At 37.3% G+C, this 22,096-nt stretch overlaps 3 protein-coding genes across 4 annotated transcripts; all 3 read left to right on the top strand.

The window, feature by feature from the left end:
* Positions 1-1,038: 1,038 nt before the first annotated feature.
* LOC147294395 (protein FAR1-RELATED SEQUENCE 11-like) lies at positions 1,039-5,312 on the top strand. 2 transcript variants are annotated; one of them, XM_086232289.1, is made up of 5 exons: positions 1,039-1,230; positions 1,384-1,554; positions 2,110-3,098; positions 3,627-4,070; positions 4,225-5,312. In XM_086232289.1, exons 3-5 carry the CDS (start codon positions 2,148-2,150, stop codon positions 5,020-5,022), a joined length of 2,193 nt encoding a protein of 730 aa, XP_086088415.1. In that variant the 5' UTR covers positions 1,039-1,230; positions 1,384-1,554; positions 2,110-2,147; the 3' UTR covers positions 5,023-5,312. The 2 variants fall into 2 exon arrangements, with proteins under 2 accessions (XP_086088415.1, XP_086088416.1); XM_086232290.1 differs by having other exon boundaries at positions 2,098-3,098.
* Positions 5,313-7,456: 2,144 nt separating this feature from the next.
* Positions 7,457-8,757, top strand: LOC147294394 (transmembrane protein, putative (DUF1218)). The gene is made up of 3 exons (XM_086231352.1): positions 7,457-7,702; positions 7,804-8,066; positions 8,276-8,757. Exons 1-3 carry the CDS (start codon positions 7,544-7,546, stop codon positions 8,661-8,663), a joined length of 810 nt encoding a protein of 269 aa, XP_086087478.1. The 5' UTR covers positions 7,457-7,543; the 3' UTR covers positions 8,664-8,757.
* Positions 8,758-10,407: 1,650 nt separating this feature from the next.
* Positions 10,408-14,454, top strand: LOC147294393 (importin subunit alpha-1-like). The gene is made up of 11 exons (XM_086231351.1): positions 10,408-10,785; positions 10,972-11,068; positions 11,191-11,282; positions 11,380-11,511; positions 11,630-11,815; positions 11,910-12,073; positions 12,184-12,262; positions 12,540-12,668; positions 13,188-13,315; positions 13,411-13,785; positions 13,913-14,454. The coding sequence occupies exons 1-10, from the start codon at positions 10,576-10,578 to the stop codon at positions 13,781-13,783; spliced, it is 1,590 nt and encodes a 529-aa protein (XP_086087477.1). The 5' UTR covers positions 10,408-10,575; the 3' UTR covers positions 13,784-13,785; positions 13,913-14,454.
* Positions 14,455-22,096: the final 7,642 nt, after the last annotated feature.

Raw genomic sequence — 22,096 nt, 5'->3', positions numbered from 1 at the left:
TAAAAACTTGTGTCAAAAATATAATGTCACGGATCCGCCTCCTTCTAATTATGTAAATATGATTTTATTGTAATGAATGTCTTGAGAGAAATAATTATACATTCAAAAGAAGTTATTATACAACATTCTTAAAATTTGAATACTCATAAAAGAAAAAATATTATTAATCAACACTAAATATTTTGTGTGTTCAAAAAAGTTTATATAATGCCCCCCCTTGGATGAAGATCATGGCTCCACCATTGATAGATGTCCATCCCTTTAAAACAAAACAACTTGATCCACTTTTAAATGTTTTGATAATTTTTCGTTGAGATGATCTTTATAAATGTTTAAACGCTCGACAGTAATATTCAAGCGTTCATCATTATATTTATTGATTAATGAATCAAACAATTATATCAAAATAATAGTTAAGTAAATAGTTTTTTTGTTATAGGTTACTCATGACATCCAACATCATTTACCTAACGTAATGACATAAAATTTAGGGTGCTTTAATTAAAAACTCAAAATAAAAAAGAAAGTTAAGCCAAAGCTTAACCTGTTCAAAACTTAAGTAAAAACTCAAACTGTTCACCGAACGTTTGGCAAATGCATCTGCGTGCATCTGCAACCTAAAATATGTATTTACAACCTAAAACATGTCATCTGCAACCTAAAAAGATGCATCTGCAACCTAATTTTTCAAAAACTAAATTTATGAGTAATTTATTATAAAATTTAGATATGGTTTTTTTGTAAATAGTTGGGTTGAATATACAAGAATGGGTTGATAAGGAGTGAGTTGGGCCCATGCAGCGACAGACTCGACCCAATCTTCAACTGGGCCCAATCTTCACTCAGAGTCTACAGTGCACAACCCCATAAGAGATTATCGACAATTAGGGTTTCCTCTAACGTACGCCACCAGCAGTAACGCGCACACTTCAACACCCACTTCTCGTGCCAGCCGTTGATCCCGTGCGCAGTAAGCAAACAAACCCCCTCAAATCACGGGCCCAAAGCAAGCCCGTTCTAGCCCGTCTCAATCCAACGGCTAAGGACATCCCTGTGCGCTCGATAACCCCGTGCATCCATAAAGCGCACGATAGCTCACCTCTGCTTAAATGGGTATCGTTCTCCCTTGGATGCGCTCTGTTCTCCTCTCCACCTCCCCGCCACTTTCTTTCTTTTCACTCTCGCTCTTTAATTTTCAGTTAGTTATTGACCGTTACGTACACATTTCAGGTATATATATATATATGTGTATTTTTTTTCTTCTAATCTTTCATTTATTTATCAATTAAAATAAATTCTTTTTGGATTGATAAACATGTAGGAATTCATCTCATTTTTATACATTTGATTGATTTTTTATTGTTTGGTGGCTTTATTTGTAAGGGGTATTTTCTGGGATTTAGGTGGATGGAGATATGGTTTGGATGTTGAGGAGGTTGAAGATGTGCAGAGCAGATTGTATTTGTGGGATGAAGAATACATTTTGAAGAGACCCATATGAGATTCTTGAGAGTTTGGAGGACTCCAAATGAGTTGCAGATCATAGCTCTCCAAGTAAGTTTATATGGTACCATCAAATAGATTCTGATTGAATGTTAAATGCCCCAACATCATGCTACTTTGGCCTGTTAGGTGTTATATGATTGGATTGGCAATTTAGTTTGGTCAAGAGCATAAGGTTGTAATGCATATGTTTATGCTGAGTGATAATATCCTATTGAAGTTTTATCTCTTCTGGTATGCCATTTGAAATATATACTACCATTATTGGACTCTCCAATGCTGCATTTGCTAAGCTGTATCGAGCTTGTAAACTGAACTCATGCAGATTATAGCTGTTTAACCAATGGAATTATGAAAGGATTGAAGAAACAGTAATTGAGTACTCTGTTAGGTTTCTTGCCTCTTTATTCTCACCTCTAAGGTTGATATGATTGAATAAGTTGGCCAAAAAATAAAAGCATGGTATCATTACCCATTGATATTGCCTACACTTCTTGGGAGTAGAAGAATTTTGGGTAGCATGTCTTTGGACCCTTGGTTTTCTTTTCACAATTGTTTTAGATTACATCTTTTCTTTCTGTTAAGCAATTAAAGTTTTGTTGGCAGATTTATAACTGCAGTCCCATTCATCTATTGAGGAAAGAATGTCCGAAGGAACAAGTCTAGTGATGGAAGATTTATCCCAAGATGATATTGGCACGATAGAGGAAACAGCAGAAGACACAATTTTGTCACGACAGACCTCTGTGAATCTTGTTCCCTTTGTTGGCCAAAGATTTGTTTCTCAAGAAGCTGCGTATGAATTTTATTGCAGTTTTGCAAAACAATGTGGCTTTTCAATTAGACGTCATCGTACTCGAGGCAAGGATGGTGTTGGTCGGGGAGTGACAAGAAGAGATTTCACTTGTCATCGTGGTGGATATCCACAGATGAAGCCATCTGAAGATGGAAAGATGCAAAGAAATCGCAAATCATCACGCTGCGGTTGTCAAGCATATATGCGCATAGTTAAGCGGGCAGACTTTGATGTCCCTGAATGGCGTGTTACAGGCTTTAGCAACATTCATAACCATGAACTATTGAAATCAAATGAAGTGCGCCTCCTTCCCGCCTACTGTTCCATATCTCCTGATGACAAGAGTCGGATTTGCATGTTTGCAAAAGCTGGGATGTCAGTGCGACAAATGTTAAGATTGATGGAGATGGAGAAAGGTGTTAAACTAGGTTGCTTACCATTTACAGAGATAGATGTGAGAAACCTACTACAGTCTTTTAGAAACGTTAACAGAGATAATGATGCAATTGATCTTATAGCAATGTGCAAAAAGATGAAAGATGAAAACCCTAATTTCAAGTATGAATTTAAAATAGATGGTCATAACAGGCTGGAGCATATTGCATGGTCTTATGCTTCATCTATTCAATTGTATGAGGCATTTGGAGACACAGTGATTTTTGACACAACTCATCGTTTGGATGCCTATGATATGCTGTTGGGCATTTGGCTTGGAGTGGATAATCATGGAATGACGTGTTTCTTTGGGTGTGTGCTTCTGCGGGATGAAAATATGCAATCTTATTCCTGGGCACTGAAGGTAAGAAGGCTATTGGCATATTCCTGATGGAATTGTGCACCCTAATGTTTTCTTTCTGATTTTTTTTTTTTCCCACATAAGAGCCTCAATAATATTAGGCCTTTGTGTCCTAATTTATTATTTGAGGTACAAAACAAAATAATTTCATGCTTGGCATTTGCTTCTATCTCTAGTTTTATCTATAGATCAGGTAATTAATATATTGAGGTTGTTTACCAACAGAGAAAAAAAAACAAAGAGAGATTCTTTTATGGTCTTAATCTTAAATTTTTTATCACCCATTGATTTTGTGATATGTGACCTTGACTGGCTCATGTTATGATGAGGTCCAATGTAGGTAACCGAGCTTTCTGCCTTATGTTATGATGAGGTTGGGTGGTTGGTCTTAGTTCAAAGGATCCTTAACATAATTTCTTTGTAATATTTTTTAAAGTTTGCGGTTATTTTGACCCTCTTCTTGCTGAGTTTCGGTTTGTTTATGGTCTCTAATTTCTATGTGTTCCTAATACCTATATGATATTTAAACAGACATTTTTGGGGTTCATGAAAGGAAAGGCTCCACAGACAATGTTAACTGACCATAACATGTGGCTGAAGGAGGCTATTGCTATTGACACTCCTCAAACGAAACACGCCTTTTGCATTTGGCATATCGTTGCAAAGTTCTCAGATTGGTTTTCTGTACTTCTTGGATCACGTTATGATGATTGGAAAGCTGAGTTTCACCAGCTCTATAATCTGGACTTGGTGGAAGATTTTGAAGAAAGATGGGGGGAAATGGTTAATACATATGGACTGCATGCAAATAAGCATGTCATCAGCTTATATGCGCTGCGGACTTTTTGGGCTTTAGCTTTTTTGAGGAATTACTTTTTTGCAGGAATGATGAGTACAAGTCAGTCTGAGTCAATTAATGCTTTTATTCAACGTTTTTTGAGCACACAGTCACAACTAGATCGTTTTGTAGAGCAAGTGGGTAACCTCTTCATATATGTTTTTCTTTTTTAATTCTTGTTTGGCCTTTGGTTAGCTTATTAAATTTCTTAACCTTCTCACTTATTTCTTGTTCAGCCTTTGCTCTTATATTAAATAAACATGCCTACCATGTTGAACATCCTTTTTGCAGGTGGCTGATATTGTTGATTACAATGATCGGGCTGGGGCAAAGCAAAAGATGCAACAAAAACTGCAGAGAGTCTGCCTTAAAACGGGTTCACCAATTGAATCACATGCGGCCTCTGTCCTTACTCCTTATGCCTTTGGCAAACTTCAAGAGGAACTTGTATTGGCTCCACAATATGCATCGCTTCTGGTAGATGAAGGTTGTTTCCAGGTCAGACACCATACTCAGGCAGATGGAGGGTGCAAAGTGATTTGGGTTCCGTGTCAAGAGCACATTAGCTGTAGCTGCTGTCAGTTCGAGTTTTCAGGCATCCTTTGTAGGCATGTTCTTCGTGTCCTGTCAACTAATAATTGTTTTCATATTCCAGACCTATATCTACCCACCCGTTGGTGTAGTGTCAGTTCATCTTCTTCCACTAACACCTTTCAGACGGCTACTATGAAAGACAATTCAGAGAAGATTCATTTATTGGAGTCCATGGCCTCAACACTTTTTACAGAATCAATAGAAACAGAGGAGCGCCTTGATGCTGCTTGCGAGCAAATTTCGATGGTATTATCACGTATTAAAGACCTTCCTAGGACAACACAGAACGCAATTGACCTTGCCTATAATTGTCCATCTGATTCACTGATTCTACCAGAGGTGGAAGATGCTGAGGGAATTGTTCGTTTTACAATTGGAAATTCTCATGAATGTGCTGCTTTAGGAAAGCTTAAAGAACGAAGGCCAAGAGATACAGTTGAAATTACTAGAAAGCGACGGCATTGTTCAGGGCCTTGCTGTCTGAGTGTCCAATAGTGGGAGGTGATAATTTGAAGGAAGATGTACTAAGGAACATGCAGAGTAAAAGACTGGAAATAGTTGTAGATGTAACAAAGGAATAGCAGTACATTTTCATTTTCAATGTTGTCTTTGTCAATATTTCAATGTTCATTACGGTGGTGCAACTTTGTCCTTCCAAATTTGATTATACCAAACAAAAAGAATGAAAGAAAAACCTCCCTCCTGGAGCAAAGATCTGAGCTAGATTCTTATACATTCCAGTTTGGTATTTAGCTTGACTTATAAGATATAGTGAGTTCACATCCCACCTTTTTTGAATTAAGTGAACTCTGGAAATGAAATGCTTTGTGGCTTTAATTTCTTCAATCATGGCATTGGTAAACAAGTTGAGTTTGTGCAAAGTATTGATCAGTGTTGTAGCAAATGCCCTTTACATGTTGCACATCAACTTTCAGTTATTACTTTTTGGGGATCAGAACACCTTCCTGAATATCTGAGAATAGGCATTGGTTTGCTTCTAGAGAAGACTAAAATTTCATATTTGCTGATATTCCATCAAAGTACAGTAACAGGTGGAAGAGGGCCACTTTTATATCATGGGTTCAATCAGCCTATCTTGTATGTATAAAGTCACACACACAAGATGTTATCTAAAGGAATATGGTACGGAAACCAGTGCTAAGAGGGAGGAACCTTCTCTGCGAGTTGCAGAAGGAATGTCCTCCTCAAATTCTTACTCATAGAATATGTTTTTATTATTATTATTTTTTCTGTCTTCCATGTTAAGAAACCAAAGATGCACCAACGTATAGTCCCCTACACTGGTCGTATGCATGAAATTTAGTATTTGCAGCAGCCACTTTAGCAGTTGTAAACAAAATGTCACAAAAAAGGGTTTTTCTAAAAAATAAAAAATAATTTATTGTGATAGAAGACAGAAATAAGTGACAAACTTTTTTTTACTGTTTTCTTTTTTACTATCACAAAAGAAAAGCTTTCCGTTGTACGTACGTGGCCAATATAATGAAAACAAAGAAAAGCATGTGTGATTTAGTTTGGGATTGCTGGGAGAAAAAATAGCTGTGAAGTAAAGTAGCTGTGAAGTAAAGCAGTTGAGTGTTTGGTAAACTATATTTTCAAAAGTGTTGTGAGTACAAAAAGCAGTATGAAGGTGTTTGGTAAATTATAATGTAAAACTGCTGTGACTATTTATAATTACTAAAATGAGGGTATTATGGGTAAAATAAAATTTTCATTGTTACTGTGATTCACTGCAGCTTTCAAAAGCACCTACAAACTTGCTTTCTATTTTTGCTGTGGGGAGTTGAGAATTGTGGGGCAAAACACTTTTTCATTTCTTTACCAAACACCAAAACTGCTGTGGGCCAGTGATTGAGAATTGTCATCCACAGCAGCTTTTGGGCCTCCACAACAATCTCTACAATATCCCTATTATTAAACTAAAAAAAAAAAAAAGGAATCATTAAACCACTGCTTAATGCCAACCAACATCCCATATATTCTTCCTTGGTCGATAATTCAGCTGTATTTATTTGTTGTTTACTAGTTTGATTATGGCATTTTTTCACAACTGGGCTTGCTTTTGGAGTTTTGAATATGCCTTTCTTTGTCAACATTTGGAGGCTTTAAATCAAAGAATTTCAAAGGTCATGAAGAATAATTAATGGCCGTCCATCTCATCATGTTAGTAGGTCTATGTGGAAGCAATTATAACAAGGTTGGAAGAGCCAGTCGGTCTTTAATTAATTGTGGGCAAATTCCAAAAGCTGGGGATTCTACCATTTCAATGCTGATAGGCACCACTTTGATGATGCTGAACCATATAAAACGTCTTACTATGTATATACTTGAATGACCAACACTTGTTTTAAAGGTGACTTTGGGTAGTATAAAGAAATGAAACAAAATTATATGGCCAAGAATAAGTTCATCCAAACAGAAGCTCATTTTCGTTTCTTTTCTGGTAAAGAAGATATGGCTAGGTGTGTATGCATGGCTCATTGGCTCTTGTGCTTTTAGAAAAGAGAAATGCATTAATGTCTCGTTTTTGGACTTTTAGAAAAGATAAATTTTACTTTTGCAAAACTCTTCAGAAAATAAATTGGAATGCTGCATATGAATGAAGTTGATCGATGTTGCCATTTATATAACGAATTGAATATGATCCCATGCAAGTGTGTGATTTGCATATGTGGATTTACTTTTACTATATATAATACCAAAGGGCAAAGGCACCAAAAGCTTTCTCAAATTTTAATTACCAGAATGATAAAAGTGAAACCAAATAAGAATCAGTTCTAATATGAACAATTGAAGAAATGAGCAGAATACCTTTCTAGTTAAGTCTTTAAGAACCCACGAATCTTTAACTTTTAAGTTTTAAGCAACCTTTGCTCCAAGCAACTCTGCAATTCCCTCTCTCGTTTGCTCAGTCCAATTAAACCCTCCCCCTATTTCTCTTCTTCTTCTTCTTCTTCTTGAGTCTGCATGAATTCTAGCCGTTTTAGACTCCAAAATGCCAAAGGGAAAGGTAGTCACACATGCAGACCTTGCGCCAAGTTGTCCAAGCACCGGTTTGGGTAGCAAAACAGGCGCTTTCCTCACGGTCTTGACCATTCTCTGTGGCCTCTTTTGCTTCATTCTATGCCTAATTGCTGAAGCCACTCGTTCTCAGGTACTGCTTGGCAATTATGAAAATGTTTTTGCCAATTCCACTATGACACATTACAAATTTACAAAATCTAAAACTCTTTGTGGTTAATGATGATTGCATAGGTTACATGGCTGCAGAGCAGCAGTGATGAAGGGAATGGAGGAAAGTATGAATGTGTATATAGTAGTAGTGGGAAAACACCACTGTTATGTGCAGCCAGTGCATTTTTGGGGTTGGCAATTGTGATGCTGGTGGAACATATGTACATGTTGATTGCAATTAGTAACTCCCCACCATCAATATTCTTGCTTACTTGGGAGCCTCGTCATTCAGCTTCTGCAAAGACCTTGAAATGGCAAGCAGCCTTCTTCTTTCTCACAGCTTGGTATGCCAATCATTTCAGTCTCTCTCTCTTTAGCTGTAACCAGTCCATTGATTTTGCATCATAATATGCTCCACGTTTCACTTGTACCATGTTATGTTGTCAAACTGTAAATAGTACGAATTCATCTAATCAATAATTCAGATTGACAGACTAACAACATAACATTGTTATGGCGAATTAACCAAAAACTATTTGTGTGGGGTATTTAGGGTGTTTTTTGCTGTTGGGGAGATCTTGTTGCTGGTTGGGCTTAGTGTGGAGTCAGGCCATTTGAAGAAATGGTCAAGACCAAGACCCAGTTGCCTTGTGATCAGAGAAGGTGTGTTCTCTGCTGCAGGAGTGTTTGCCTTGACCACTGTGTTCCTTGCCGCTGGACTATACTTGACAGCACTGCGTGCACAGAGAATTTCCTTAGAGCAAGAAAATGTGAGGCAAGAGGTGCTTGAGGCCTCTGCACGTTATGTTGCATCTCCTCCACCAAGATCACCCACCATCACAACCATTCCACGAGAGAACCCCATTTTCAGAGAAACCCAGAGTGAGCAGCCATCACCAGTTGTACTTCCACCAGCTTTTAGCAAGTCCTCAAATTTGTAAAGCAGAGGATTGTTTTTGTGCCTCTAGCTAACCCAAATGAACAGGTTCCTTCTCCATCTCTTGCAAGTTGGTGATAGTGAAAACAAATGTAAAATTATACACAAATGGGAATAACATTTAATTTTGTTGATAACGTTTTTTTTCTCTTTCTTTTTTTTTTTTTGGTGAAATTCAAGATTGGTCAGACATAGGAAAGCTATTGTTGTATATAGTTCAATTGATATAGACAGGTCACTACAGGACACTAGGACAGTATATGAAATGCCTGATGAATACTCTACACCGCACCGCCTTGGTTCCCAATTACATTAATTGCCACTGTTGTCAATGAAATATCACCATCAAAATACAATTTGATTGTAATCAGATGAAATTTGGGAGGTCTTGGATAAAATAGTAATTTGATGATACTAACAAACATGAGGTCACATAATCCTACAATAATGCCTCTATTCCACAAATTGGTACTTTTTCATGTACAAATTTCTAGGGCTGGGTCGACCAACCGCTCAAACCGTTCCGCAACCGAAAACCGCAGCAACCGCTCCGACAATGGACCGTTCCAACGATATCGGTATGTCTATTGAACCGAAGGTGTCGGTGGCGGCAGCGGTCTGAGAATGCTTTACCCATCGGTGTAACCGAACCGACCGACACTTCTTCTTCTTCTCTTTCTCCTCCTCCTCCTTTAGTTTCTCCTCTTCTTCTTATTCTTAATCTTTTCTTCTCTTATTCTTCTTCTAATCTTTTCCTCGTGAGCATCTCGAAGGTGGATGGTGAGCTCTGGATTGGCAGCGGCGAAGCTCCGGGAGTGGGTGCACGTGTGCCACAGTGACGCTTGGGAGCTACACGCGGTGGTGTCTCCTAAGCGAAGCTCCGGGGCTGAGTGGTTGGACTAGCACCTTGTAGAGAGATAAAGGTGACTAGTCGGAGTTGCAGTAGGCGTTAGAGTTGGAGTTACAGCAGTTAGGTGACTGGTCGGAGTTGGAGTTGCAGAGAGATAGAGGGTAAAGTCTCAAGCACCGAAACCGATCACACCAACCCGAAAATACCGCATCCGAAGCCGTCGGTAGTGATTGCGGTTGCGAAGTTTGCCATTCCGTGGGGTGCGGTTCGGTGGTCGGTCGTGGGGTGGCGGTTCGGTTATCGATATCGACCCAGCCCTGCAAATTTCACATGTAGTGAGAAAAACATCTAAATTTGTGCCCGAAAAATATATCTAAACTATTATTCTTTCTTAAACTTTGCCTTATAATTCAAAATTTTCAATCATTTCATCTATAATTATAAGAAAAAACTTACACCTTCAATTATAGATACTTCACTCAAACAATTGAGAATATGTGGTACTTTTTTCAAAGATGTTGTATGTGGTTTTTTTGTTTATAAAATGAGAGGACTTGAATTCAAAATTTCAATTGGATTTCAAATGTAAGGATAAAGGTTCTTAATTAACCATAAGAGTTATAAGTTCGTAGTTGTTTGTGGTTCATCTCACTACTAAAGTTCTGTTGACCAAAAGATAATAACAAGTAAGAACAAAAAGGAAAAAAAAACCTCTTTCTTCTAAAACATTAAAAGAAAAAAACCTAAAAACCCCTAAATAGAACCAAAAAGGGTAAAGCAAGCGATTTTATTGGGATTTTTTTTCCCAACAAAAAAAAACTAAAAATCATCGCTTAACCGCGGTTATTATTAAAACTACCCCAGAATGAAAAATTTGTGAATTCCAAACACCCCTAAATATACAAACCCTCTGCCTCAGTAGTCCCTCTCTTTCGAATACTCAAACAAAATTCCATAATTCTTAGGGGTTTCTTCTTCTCTTCTCCGTCTCCGACCGATTGATTGGTCCCAAATCACAGAGCCACAACCAGTTGTTGTTTGAGACACACAGTCAAAGCCAAACAACATGTCGCTGAGGCCGAGCGCCAGGACCGAGGTCCGCCGGAACCGGTACAAGGTGACCGTGGACGCAGAGGAGGGCCGCCGCAGGAGAGAGGACAACATGGTCGAGATCCGAAAGAGCAAGCGCGAAGAGAGCTTGCTGAAGAAGCGTCGCGAAGGCCTCCAAGCTCAGCAATTCGCGCCCTCTGTTCAGTCCTCGAACCTCGAGAAGAAGGTGCAGTAGGGTTTACAATAGAGTTTGTCGCCGATCTTTTCGTTTGTGGCTTTGAATGGATCCGATTTTAGAGTCTTAGGGTTTGATTTAGGGTTTTGAACAATAGGGTTAGGGTGAGGTTTTTACTTAGTGTTACTTTTTTTGTTTGTCTTAAATCTTATTTATGGGTTTTGAATTTGGTTGCAGTTGGAGAGTCTACCTTCGATGATTGCTGGGGTTTGGTCTGACAACAATAATTTGCAGCTGGAGGCCACTACGCAGTTCCGAAAACTGCTTTCTATCGGTAATTTACATTTTAGGACCATTGTGTTGTCTTTGAGCTTCTCTTTTCGTTTGTTTGTTTAATTTTTGTGTTTAAATTGTAAATGGGTATTCGTAATTATAATCCGAATTTTAATTTTGTAGAACGAAGCCCTCCAATTGAAGAAGTTATTCAGTCTGGGGTAATTCCTCGCTTTGTTGAGTTCCTCGTCAGGGAGGATTTCCCGCAGCTTCAGGTTCGGATTTGATTCTATGTTGCATTGTTATTGTTGCTTGACTGGTGTGGTTTAATTTTTTTTGCTGAATTTTTTTTTCTTGTTGAATTTTGTCTAGTTTGAGGCTGCTTGGGCTCTTACAAACATAGCCTCAGGAACTTCAGAGAACACCAAGGTGGTGATTGATCATGGAGCGGTCCCAATCTTTGTAAAGCTTCTTGGTTCTCCGAGTGATGATGTTAGGGAGCAGGTATATTTTAAATACTTTTTTACCCTGTTTGTTTGTCCAAGCATACATTGTCTGATTTTTATTAAGAATAACCAAAGAGAGATTGAATATTTACACTGAACTCTTTCTGAAATTGTAGGCTGTGTGGGCATTGGGAAATGTTGCTGGTGATTCCCCTAAATGCCGTGATCTTGTCCTCAGCAACGGAGCCTTGATGCCATTGCTGGCTCAGTTGAATGAGCATGCAAAGCTTTCAATGCTGAGGAATGCCACATGGACACTATCTAACTTTTGCAGGGGAAAGCCACAGCCTCAGTTTGATCAGGTCTGTTTTCTGTACTCCCCACTGTTATGGCTTAAAGTAAATTTACTTTGATTATTGCTTTGGTGTTTTGTTAACTTTGTAGTTTCATTATCAGGTGAGGGCAGCACTTCCACCTCTTGAGCGCTTAGTTCATTCCAATGATGAAGAAGTCTTGACAGATGCCTGTTGGGCACTCTCGTATCTCTCTGATGGTACGAATGACAAAATTCAAGCTGTGATTGAGGCAGGTGTATGCACCCGGCTTGTGCAGCTCCTCTTGTGAGTGTTGCATTTTATTGATTCCTGTGCAATTGTTTTTTTTTTTCTTTTTTTTTTTTTATGTCCATGAAGTTGATGGCTTAAATTTTTTTTTTTGTTTGTTGCTTCAGGCATCCATCTCCTTCAGTTCTCATTCCTTCACTTCGCACTGTTGGTAATATTGTGACAGGAGATGATTTTCAGACTCAGGTATCAATCTTGATTTTGTTTTCTCCACTTAAATTTTCGTTTATTTGTTTGAGTTATCAATTTGCATATACTATCATATACTTTTTACATACGCAAAATGAAAAGCAATTGTCATGTTGAAACATATTGAAGCAAGATGCTAAGGTTGAGAATGGTTTTTAGCTCCATACTGATAACTGATTCTAATGACTTTGACATCTTGTAATGTCACCTTTTATGTGCTCTCAATCTGCTACCAATATTGTTTATGATTATGATGAGCAATCCTTTTCTCTAGTGTATTATCAACAATGGCGCACTCCCATGCCTTATGAGCCTCTTGACTCATAATCATAAAAAGAGCATCAAGAAAGAAGCATGCTGGACAATCTCAAACATCACAGCTGGAAACAAGGAACAGATACAGGTAATACTTTTAAATTAAGGTCTACCAAAAATAACAATGGTAAATTGTATTGCTTCTTGTCATGGCTCATGTTGGCCATGCATGTTTTTCCACTCTATTTGTTGTATGCGTTCAGAAATTTCTTGTTTATCAAGGATTTATGTATATTGCTGCAATGGTTCTCTGTGGAAACATTGGGGTTTCTGAAGTTATATCAGTTATGACATTCTTGCATTCATTCTTAATTCCTAACATGACATGTACCACCTAACATTGAAATGGATGGTTTGTTTTGCTAGTATCTAAGTATGCACCCAATTTTGGGGAAAAATCCATTTAACTAAATATGAGGTCTGATTTTATGTGCTGAACTTTAACTTTAAGCAGATGATTATCACTTTTGCTGCATGTATCCAAAGGTTGATCGTTTGAGTTAGCGTGTCTTAAAGAAGTGCTTCCTTTCAAAAATTATCACTTGCATACTATGTTCATGAAAGTTATTTATCCATGTTTATTAATTACATTTTTGATATAATGCAGTCTGTAATTGAAGCTGGTTTGTTTGGCCCTCTGGTCAATTTGCTCCAAAATGCTGAGTTTGACATAAAGAAAGAGGCTGCATGGGCAATCTCAAATGCTACTTCTGGCGGAACTAATGGGCAAATTAAGTAAGTCATCTTTGAAAATTCGTCTTCCGGCTCTCTTAGTTCTGTTGTTATAGAGGTGTACTTATCAAATTCACCTTTTCTTTTATGGGTGTCAGGTACCTGGTTAGTCAAGGCTGTATAAAACCATTGTGTGATCTTCTTCTATGCCCTGATCCAAGAATTGTGACCGTCTGTTTAGAAGGGTTGGAGAATATTTTAAAGGTAGGGGAAGCTGAAAAGAGTTTGGGTAACAGTGGAGAAGTTAACCTGTATGCCCAGATGATTGATGATGCTGAGGGTCTAGAAAAGATTGAAAATCTACAGAGTCACGACAACAATGAGATCTATGAGAAGGCAGTTAAAATTCTCGAGACATATTGGTTGGAAGAAGACGATGAGACAATTCCATCAGGAGATGGTTCCCAGCCAGGCTTCCAATTTGGAGGGAATGAGCTTCAAGTTCCATCCGGTGGATTCAACTTTAGCTGAAGGTAGGCAAACCCATTTGAGTTTGATGTGGTTCAGCATGTAATGATTGATGTTAAACCTAGATACAGCAACAACTTAAGAAGTAATTGGTTCCCTATTATTCACTGTTTTGGTTTTCTAAAATTGCAGGAACATTTAACTAGACGGAGCAGAAGTTCCTGATGAGGATTATGTTGGGGTCAAGTCGGGGTTGGGTCAGGGCATCTTGTGTGTCTGGTTTCGGTCTGGTCCAGTGTCCATTGTGGTCAGAGGTGCCAAGGTGGGTCAGTTTATTCTACAATGCCAAATAATAAGAGATGGATGGATTCAGTTATGGCATGGCATATGGCGTTTTGGTTGGTGGTCGGCAGGGATCATTATCACTGCCTTGTACCATGAAATTCTATGGAAGTGTCCTAGAGGCTCGCTGCATAAACAGGGCCCTTGAATGAATGTGCTAGTGAGGGTTTCTTGAATGCAGCTTTGGGTTGGTTCGATGTTTTATAATTTGGAGTCGTAGTCTGTATGAGTATTTTTCTGAAGAGTCGGGGATTTGTTTTGCCTTGTTGAGTGAATATAAAATTTGGAAAACTCATTCTCTGGTGTATTGCAAAGAAAAGAATTAGTGTTGTTTTGGTAATTACCCTCTGATTATTGTATTATATTTTTTATTCCGAGTATCTTTTATAGTCTGGAGCTTTGTTAAAAATTTCAGCTGAATTTAAGTGGTCATTTCGAATTTGTTTGTCAACAGAAACTGAAATGGTTCTTTGTAATTCTTGCTCAACATTTAAAAGAACCCGTGTAAATAACACTTTTATTTAAAGGAGGATTATTAGTGCCATTTTCCTTGTATAGTGAATGAATTTTGAATATCGAATGTCAATGACCCAACAAAGAATATTAATGGATGGTTGTTTTCTTAGGTGTGTTTAAAATTGAATTCGAACATGAAATCATAGTTTTCATAAAATTAAAAGCTGGCCAATCTTATTCAATTTGATGTGGTTTCATTTAGTTACTGACTAGATTGATTGTTTAAATTAATATTTTTAAGAGATAATTGGGCTTAAATTCTTTAGAAAAACCGTTTTTAGATAACCGAAGGTGTTTTAAAATTTATAAGAAAATCTTTTTAATTCATAATAATTTATAAAAAAATTATTTTAATTTATAATAAAGTCATTTTAATTTATAAGAAATTATTTTAATTTATAATAAAGTCCTTTCCCAATTTGAAAGGTATTTCCCTTTATTTGAAGAGTATTTTCCCTTTTAGGATGTAGAGTGAGCTTTGTCTGCCCAAAATTTCGAAATTAAAACCTAACATGCAGCCGTCAAAGAAGAAAAATAAAAGAACTTAATTAAAAATTCTAAATACTACCAGTATTAGTCTCAGAAAGACCGATAAAATTGACTGCACTTCTCTCTATTTTTAACGGAGGATCACCATTAACCAATAAATAATAATTTAATTTTGGTCTTAAAAGTTAAAACATCTTTACTTAGTGGGACTTTGTACTCCTGGTATGTCCTTATTGCTCCCCGATATCAGTACTTTTTTTCTCGTTCTGAACATCATGATTGTTGAGTTGCCTTAACAACTCTCTTTGCCAAAGCTGCTCTTTGTCAGGAGGTGTTTGATTGGTGAAATGTAATGGGATATGAATGAGAATGAAATCATTTCGTTATTTGATTGGAGATGAGAATAAGGAATGGAATGAAAAATCTATTTCATTATATTGCGCATCATTGTAATGGAATCAAATATAAATTATATAACAAAAAATTTGGGTCCGTGGTCCAACGTTGTGGGTCTAGAGTCCATGGTCGTGGCTCCAAATTTAGAATCTATGATTTGGGATTTTGAATCTCGAATCTCTCCGTTAGAAAGATAGTTTACTAAATGATGAGTTTTTTTTTTTTTTTTTTGAATAAAGCATATCATTACATTAAAACAGCCAAAAAGGCAGAAATAATACAAAATATGAGCCTAAAGGCTTACAAGAAAACCAAAACCCACAAAAATGGAGCAGAAAAGCCCACAGAAATTTCAAGATCTCATAACATCGGCATCGAGTTGATATTATAGCCACCAAACGGAGCCAGAGAGGCACTGTAAGAATTAGCGAACTAGTCGAGTTTGGGTTCATGATCCTACCAACATCTTTAAGTCAAGGTTGACAATAGCGCAAAGTGGCGGATCGGGCAATAATAATCGGTGAAAACATGACCTGTATTGGCAAAAAAAGTGACTTTCTAACACCTTTTGATGAGCGCCAGAGAAAACCTGAAAGCATCAAAACACAAAACAGACCAAATAGGAAAAACTCTCACGAAGGGAGGTGGAGAAACTCTCGCAAGAAGAGATGGAAACGCTCTCACTTATTTGGAGGAGAGTATCCCAAAGGACAAAAATAAAAACACAGAAAAAGAAAAACAAAAACAAAGGAGAGAGGGGCGAGGGGAGGAGCAGTCTGTGAAAACACAAGAGTCACCCCTCCCCCATGGATAGGTTGAGGAGAAGAAAGAGTTTTTTCTTTTGGGGTGGCGGCTAGGGTTTTTCTAGTGAGAAAATACTAGGTTACTAAATGATGAATGGAGATGGTAGAAACAATTTCACTAAATAATTTTATTTTTAATTAACTCAGCAGAACTGGGCACAAGTCTAAGATACAAATTCAGATTTCATGGACCATAATATTGCCCAAATGCCTCATGGTTCACTATAATCTCAATGTTTTTGGTTTTCTCAAGCCAGCGGAGGCAATATGATGATGTTAACATGTGGATGCGGTTTGGATATGGTCCAAGCTCATCAGCAATACATACGAGAGCAATATTAGAAGTGACAAATAGTTGCCTTGCCTAAGTTAACCAAATGCTTTTAATTGCTGCTATTCGGATCTAAATTTGTTACGAATTTAAAATTTAGGCATAAATTCAATTTAGACACATAACTATATAAGCTATTTCAACGGGGTCCATGAACTTTAAAATATTTCAAATATACACCCGATCTATTATCTAGATTGAAAAATGAATTTATATTCATTGATTCGTTGAGAGATCAGTTAAATGACAGCTTGGCTTTTGCTGACCGGGATTAATTGGCAACGTGACGCTATCTCAGCAAACATTTTCTGCCAAATGAGCGACATGAGCCCACAATTTAATAATAATAGAGAGAGAGAGTTTGTGGGCCCGTGTCAGGGGTTAGGTAGACCCGTGTCGCTCATTTCCCACCAAATGAGCGACACAAGTCCACCTAACCCCTAACACGGGTCCACAAACTCATCAACTCTTTCTCGCTCCTTGAACACAAGTGAGAGATTTATATTCGAATTTTGGGGAAAACATGATGTTTTTTGGAGACTAAATGGTCAGAAGAGCATTCGACGAGCGGGAAATAGGTGATGGGTGTGTGGACCCGTGTCAAGTGGACATGTGTTGCTTATTTGGTGGAAAATGTATGCTGAGTTGGTGCCACGTCGCCAATTAATCTCCGTTAGTAAAAGGCAAGCTGACATTTAACTGATCTCTCAATAAATTGATGGATGAAATTTTATTTTTCAATTTACATAATAAATCAGGTGTATATTTGAAATATTTGAAAGTTCGTGGACCCCGTTGAAATAGCATATATAGTTATGTGTCTAAATTGAATTTATGCCTAAAATTTATTTGTAACATTTTTTTTCTAAACCATCTTTACTGAAATCCAATTAAACCCAATATCACACCCAACAAATTATACTTACTATACCGAACAAACACACCCAACCCCAACAGCATCAGTCACCATCACCACCACCTCTCAAACCCAACACCATCACCACCACGTCCCAACCCCAACACCATCACCACCGAAAATCACCATCAACAGCAGCCACTATCCATCAGCCGCCGCCACTCAATGAATGATTAAAATATACTTTATAAAATTTTGGTGCAGTGGCCTCTCTCTCTCTCTCTCTCTCTCTCTCTCCAATCACGTTTAATTGTATTTTGGTGATGAATTTTCTATACTTGTATCAGGTGGAAAAAGATTGGTCTAAAAAGAATTATCCATTTGAAAGTTCAATGAAGAAATTGATCAATGAGGAAATATCCAAACATTCAAGTACCAGACAAAATACACCAAGCATTGTGGCCCGGCTGATGGGGATGGATACATTGCCATTGGATACAAAACCTTATGTTCAGCCAATTGAAGAAAAAAAATGTAAATAGGAGAATGAAGTCTTCGAAGAAGGAAATGAATGGAAGGAGCTCAGTTGGTCATGTCTCTTCTAACTTAAAGTCCTCCAGGCAGATGGATTCTGATTCTTTTGGGGTTACAATATGAGAGATCGTGGTCGAATGGAAGGAGCTTGCCATTTGCCATTTGCCATTTGCCATTTGCCATTTGCCACTAGGCTCAGTTTTCAATTAAACGTCTGTGAATTTCTCTCAAGGGTAAATATGGCATGGTGGGGAGTGTGACTGTCACACTGTCTCTCCATGTGAGGGAGAGCTACAAGTGAAGTGATCAAATCTTGTAGCCCAACACCAACAACAATGATATTAACATCATTGAAATGTTCCAATATTCAAATCTTCTTTCTTTAATATTCCAACATTCTATCACATCTCGTATTAGTATTTTACATTAGACTAGAGGAAACCCCTTTATGTAATATATGCATGCTTGTTTTACGCACGGTTAATTGGCAACAATAACACGTTGAAACAAATAACAAATGGATGAAAGTTGAAAGTAAAAAAGACCTTGTGGTCCATTAATACCATCTGTCCTGAAAGATAAACAAAGGTGCCCCATCAGCTTTCATTTTCCTTTACTACCTGGCAAATTTTTGTCTCTTCTATTCTATCCCCCCCCTATGCCTATCTAATGGCTAAGCCTCTCTTTAGTTTTTTCTTCACTCACGCTCATCTCATTGCATGTTTTAATTCGTTCTTTCGATTACCGCATTCAGTTCGAACACTGCTATTTGTACCAACTCAATCTATAATTGCATGTTTTCTCTTAATTTCTTTAATAAAAATGAGATTCAAACAAATAGGTTCATTCTTTAGTAAAACTTCATTGTAACATAAATAGTCGATGTAGCATCACTAACTGAGAAGATGATTAGTCCTAAACTTTGATGTCCCCAATCTCCTTCCTCTTTGTTAGTCATACTACATCAACTATCCATGTTAAAGAAAAGTTTATTAAATTAAATTTTCTTTTAATTATGGTAGCTTAATTTTTCTTGTTTTCAAACAAAGAAGTAGAAGTTGGGTGATTATATGTGTTAAATAAGAGGAGGATAACCTAATCTTTCAGATGTGGTTTTGAGAGAGCTACTTGGGTTATGGAATGCCACTCGCCGCCTTTGTTCAGTAGTGGTCATCCTTTAGACTTTAGAGTTCTACTTCTGGATATATACAACCTTCTCTCTTTTTTTTTTCCCTTTTTTTTTTCCTTCCAGTTTTTGTTTCGGTTGTGCAGTTGTACTTTGACTCATCTTGATAAGATCAAAATCTTCTACCTTTTTCTTTTTAACAAGAAAAAAGATGAATACATTTATTGATTTAAAAAATAGTTTTATTTTCATCATTCTTATCTCTGTAGTTCGGTTAATTTGCAATTCAAGAATAAAAGTCCAGTTTTGTCAAACTAATTGACAAGACAATCATGTGTCGCAAGTGTACAAGGCAAAATAGCCATTTCTTGTTATTTTCACTAACACAACTACCCAGCCTGTGAGATGTAACAAAGTTGGGATCGTGAAAATGAACACATATATAAGGGCTATTTTTGCCCTTGTACACTTGCGAAACATGATTGTTATATCAACAAATTTGACATAAAATGAATTTTGTAACTAAATTGCAAATGGCTCAAACTATGTTAAAGTTGAAAGTAAAGGGACGACATGAAAATTAGTGTCCAAAACAGAAGAACGAAATTGATCATTTGGCCTCAAAAGAACTATAAAATCAAAACAAATTTATTTAAGAGCGTAAAATGGTAAAAAAAAAAAAAAAAAAAAAAACACCCTCTAGCAATAACATTTCTATCTCTTTACCATTTTGATATTTTTATTAACTATTTTTATTTTATTTACATATGAAAAGTCTATTTATGCGAAGAGCGGAATAAGATAATTATATTTAAGAGTGCTGCTATTTACACACTTTTTTTTTTCTTTTTGCACACCCCACTTAAAAAAAAATCAAAGAGAAAAAACCAAACACACCCCTCTCTCTCTTTCCCACTCTCATTTTCTCTGTCAACACACACCCTTCCAACCTTCTCCCTTTCTCTCCCCTTCTCTGCATGGCGCGCAACACCACCTTCCTTTCCCTCTCTTTTTCTCCTCTTCTTTGAATGGCGTGCAGCCACTACTGCGTGCAACACTACACCCTCCCCGCACCACTCTCATCTCTTTCTCTCTCTCTTCTCCCCACAACACCACTTTCCCCGCGCGCATCATCATGCACCACCATGCCACGCTTGCATATCCAAGAAGCCTCAACGCCCAACCACGCCGCTGACGCAAATGAGCTCTCGCCCGACCAGCTTTACCTAGCTCACGCATGACCACGCCGCCATGTCAGCCAAGAAGATGAGCTTCGCATGTAGTTCGACAGTCTTCCGCTAAAACCGATGGGTTCGTTTGGAAGCCATCTGCGGAAATCGGTGGGTTCGTTCGGCAGTCATCTACCAAAATCGTTAGTTTCGTTTGGTGGCTATCTACTGAACCAGCTGCAGCGATAGAGAAATGGAGGGAGAAGATAAGGGTTTAGGGAATAAGAGTAAGAAATAGAGAGAGAGAGAGAGAGAGAGAGAGAGAAGGAGAAAGAAAGGGAAGAGATGTGCGGTGCATCGAAGAGGGAAGGAGACAGAGAAATGGAGAAAGGTGAGGAGGAAGGAGAGAGAAAAAGGAGGGGGAGGAGGGGCTGCAGAAAGGGAGGGAGGGAGGTGGTCGGTGGGGGAGAAATAGGGGTGGGGTGGGTGGGCCGGGGTTGTCGTCGAAGCTAGAGAGAGACAATAAGGGAGGGAAAGAGGTGGTCGGAGTGAGGGAGAATGAGGGGCTAGGTGTGTGTGTGGTTTTTTTTTTTTTTTTGAGTTGATGGGGTGTGTTATGGTGAAAAATTTTGGAAAATGGATAAAATAAGGGCATTAGGGTAATTGGAGGTGTGTTTTAAGAGAATTTTAAATTTTAGAAGAGGGTAGAGAGTGTCTAGGAGAAAAAAAAAAGTGTGCAAATAGCAGCACTCATATTTAAATAGGTTCGAATGGTATAAACAAGAAAAATTGACCTATTATGGGTGTATCCACTCATTGTCTTTATCACTCATCACATGAAATGTCATGTGATGAGAGAGATAGAGATAGTAGAAATATACATCCATTATATGACACTTTGAATTCAACATAGACTATAGATTTGAATTTTAAATTAATGAAAGAAATTATCGAGGAAGAGTGAAAAAGGAAAGGATCCTCTATAAATAGGTAATCATGAATTTTGGTTGATTACATTGCAATAATTGGTAATCATTGACTTCATACAATATTTGATTCACTGAATCCAAATATATGATTATTTTCATTTGGTTTCTATATAAACAAACATTGAAGATTTTAATAAATCTTCCCTTATAAGTTCGAAAATAGATCACTTGGTAAGGACAATAAATTTTCTCGTCAAATTGAGGTCTCGCAAGATTCAAATATTAGCAAAACAAAGAGAAATTTTTCTACTAGTACAAAATTAAGTTACTTGTACTTGACATTAACTTATTGGAGTATTACTTGTGTTAATATATGGTCTCATATTCATGTGAATGTCAAATAATAACTTACTCAAATTTTGATTTCATATTGATTCAAGTCATATAATCATATTGTGATGTTGTATATTGAAAAGTTAAAATGCTTCTAATTGTAGAAATATAATATTATTAGCTCTCCAAATTTAGGTTTCAATACTTCAAATTTGTATGGTAAATACTCACAATAATAATAATAATAATATATAAGGAATCTATAAAATTTGAGGATTGAGCCAGTTACCTTATTTGCCTACCCTTAGGATCGACTATGCAAGATAGGTTAATTAGTTGCACAATTATATAAAATTTAGGGACCGAGCCAATTACTTCATTTGCATACCATTAAGATCGACTTTGCTAGGTAGGTTAATTAGTTGCGCAATTCAATATACAATTTTGGAATCGAGCCGATTACCTCATTTGTCTACCCTTAAGACCGGCTTTACTAAATAAGTTAATTAGTTGTGCAATTACAATAAAAAAAATTATGAATCGGGCCGGTTA

This window comes from Dryas octopetala, chromosome 2, assembly GCF_963921425.1.
Source record: "Dryas octopetala chromosome 2, drDryOcto1.1, whole genome shotgun sequence".
Lineage (NCBI taxonomy): Eukaryota > Viridiplantae > Streptophyta > Magnoliopsida > Rosales > Rosaceae > Dryas > Dryas octopetala.
The sequence above is the reverse complement of the archived record's forward strand: the minus strand, read 5'-3'. Positions and strand labels throughout refer to the sequence as shown.

Bases quoted from the DNA above. Each gene is read 5' to 3' on its own strand.
- LOC147294395 (XM_086232289.1), top strand. From the start codon at position 2,148: ATGTCCGAAGGAACAAGTCTAGTGATGGAAGATTTATCCCAAGATGAT. The intron at 3,099-3,626 runs GTAAGAAGGCTA...ATATTTAAACAG, and splicing joins CTTATTCCTGGGCACTGAAG to ACATTTTTGGGGTTCATGAA. The intron at 4,071-4,224 runs GTGGGTAACCTC...TCCTTTTTGCAG, and splicing joins TAGATCGTTTTGTAGAGCAA to GTGGCTGATATTGTTGATTA.
- LOC147294394 (XM_086231352.1), top strand. From the start codon at position 7,544: ATGCCAAAGGGAAAGGTAGTCACACATGCAGACCTTGCGCCAAGTTGT. The intron at 7,703-7,803 runs GTACTGCTTGGC...ATGATTGCATAG, and splicing joins CTGAAGCCACTCGTTCTCAG to GTTACATGGCTGCAGAGCAG. The intron at 8,067-8,275 runs GTATGCCAATCA...TGGGGTATTTAG, and splicing joins TTCTTCTTTCTCACAGCTTG to GGTGTTTTTTGCTGTTGGGG.
- LOC147294393 (XM_086231351.1), top strand. From the start codon at position 10,576: ATGTCGCTGAGGCCGAGCGCCAGGACCGAGGTCCGCCGGAACCGGTAC. The intron at 11,816-11,909 runs GTCTGTTTTCTG...TTTCATTATCAG, and splicing joins CACAGCCTCAGTTTGATCAG to GTGAGGGCAGCACTTCCACC. The intron at 13,316-13,410 runs GTAAGTCATCTT...TATGGGTGTCAG, and splicing joins GGAACTAATGGGCAAATTAA to GTACCTGGTTAGTCAAGGCT.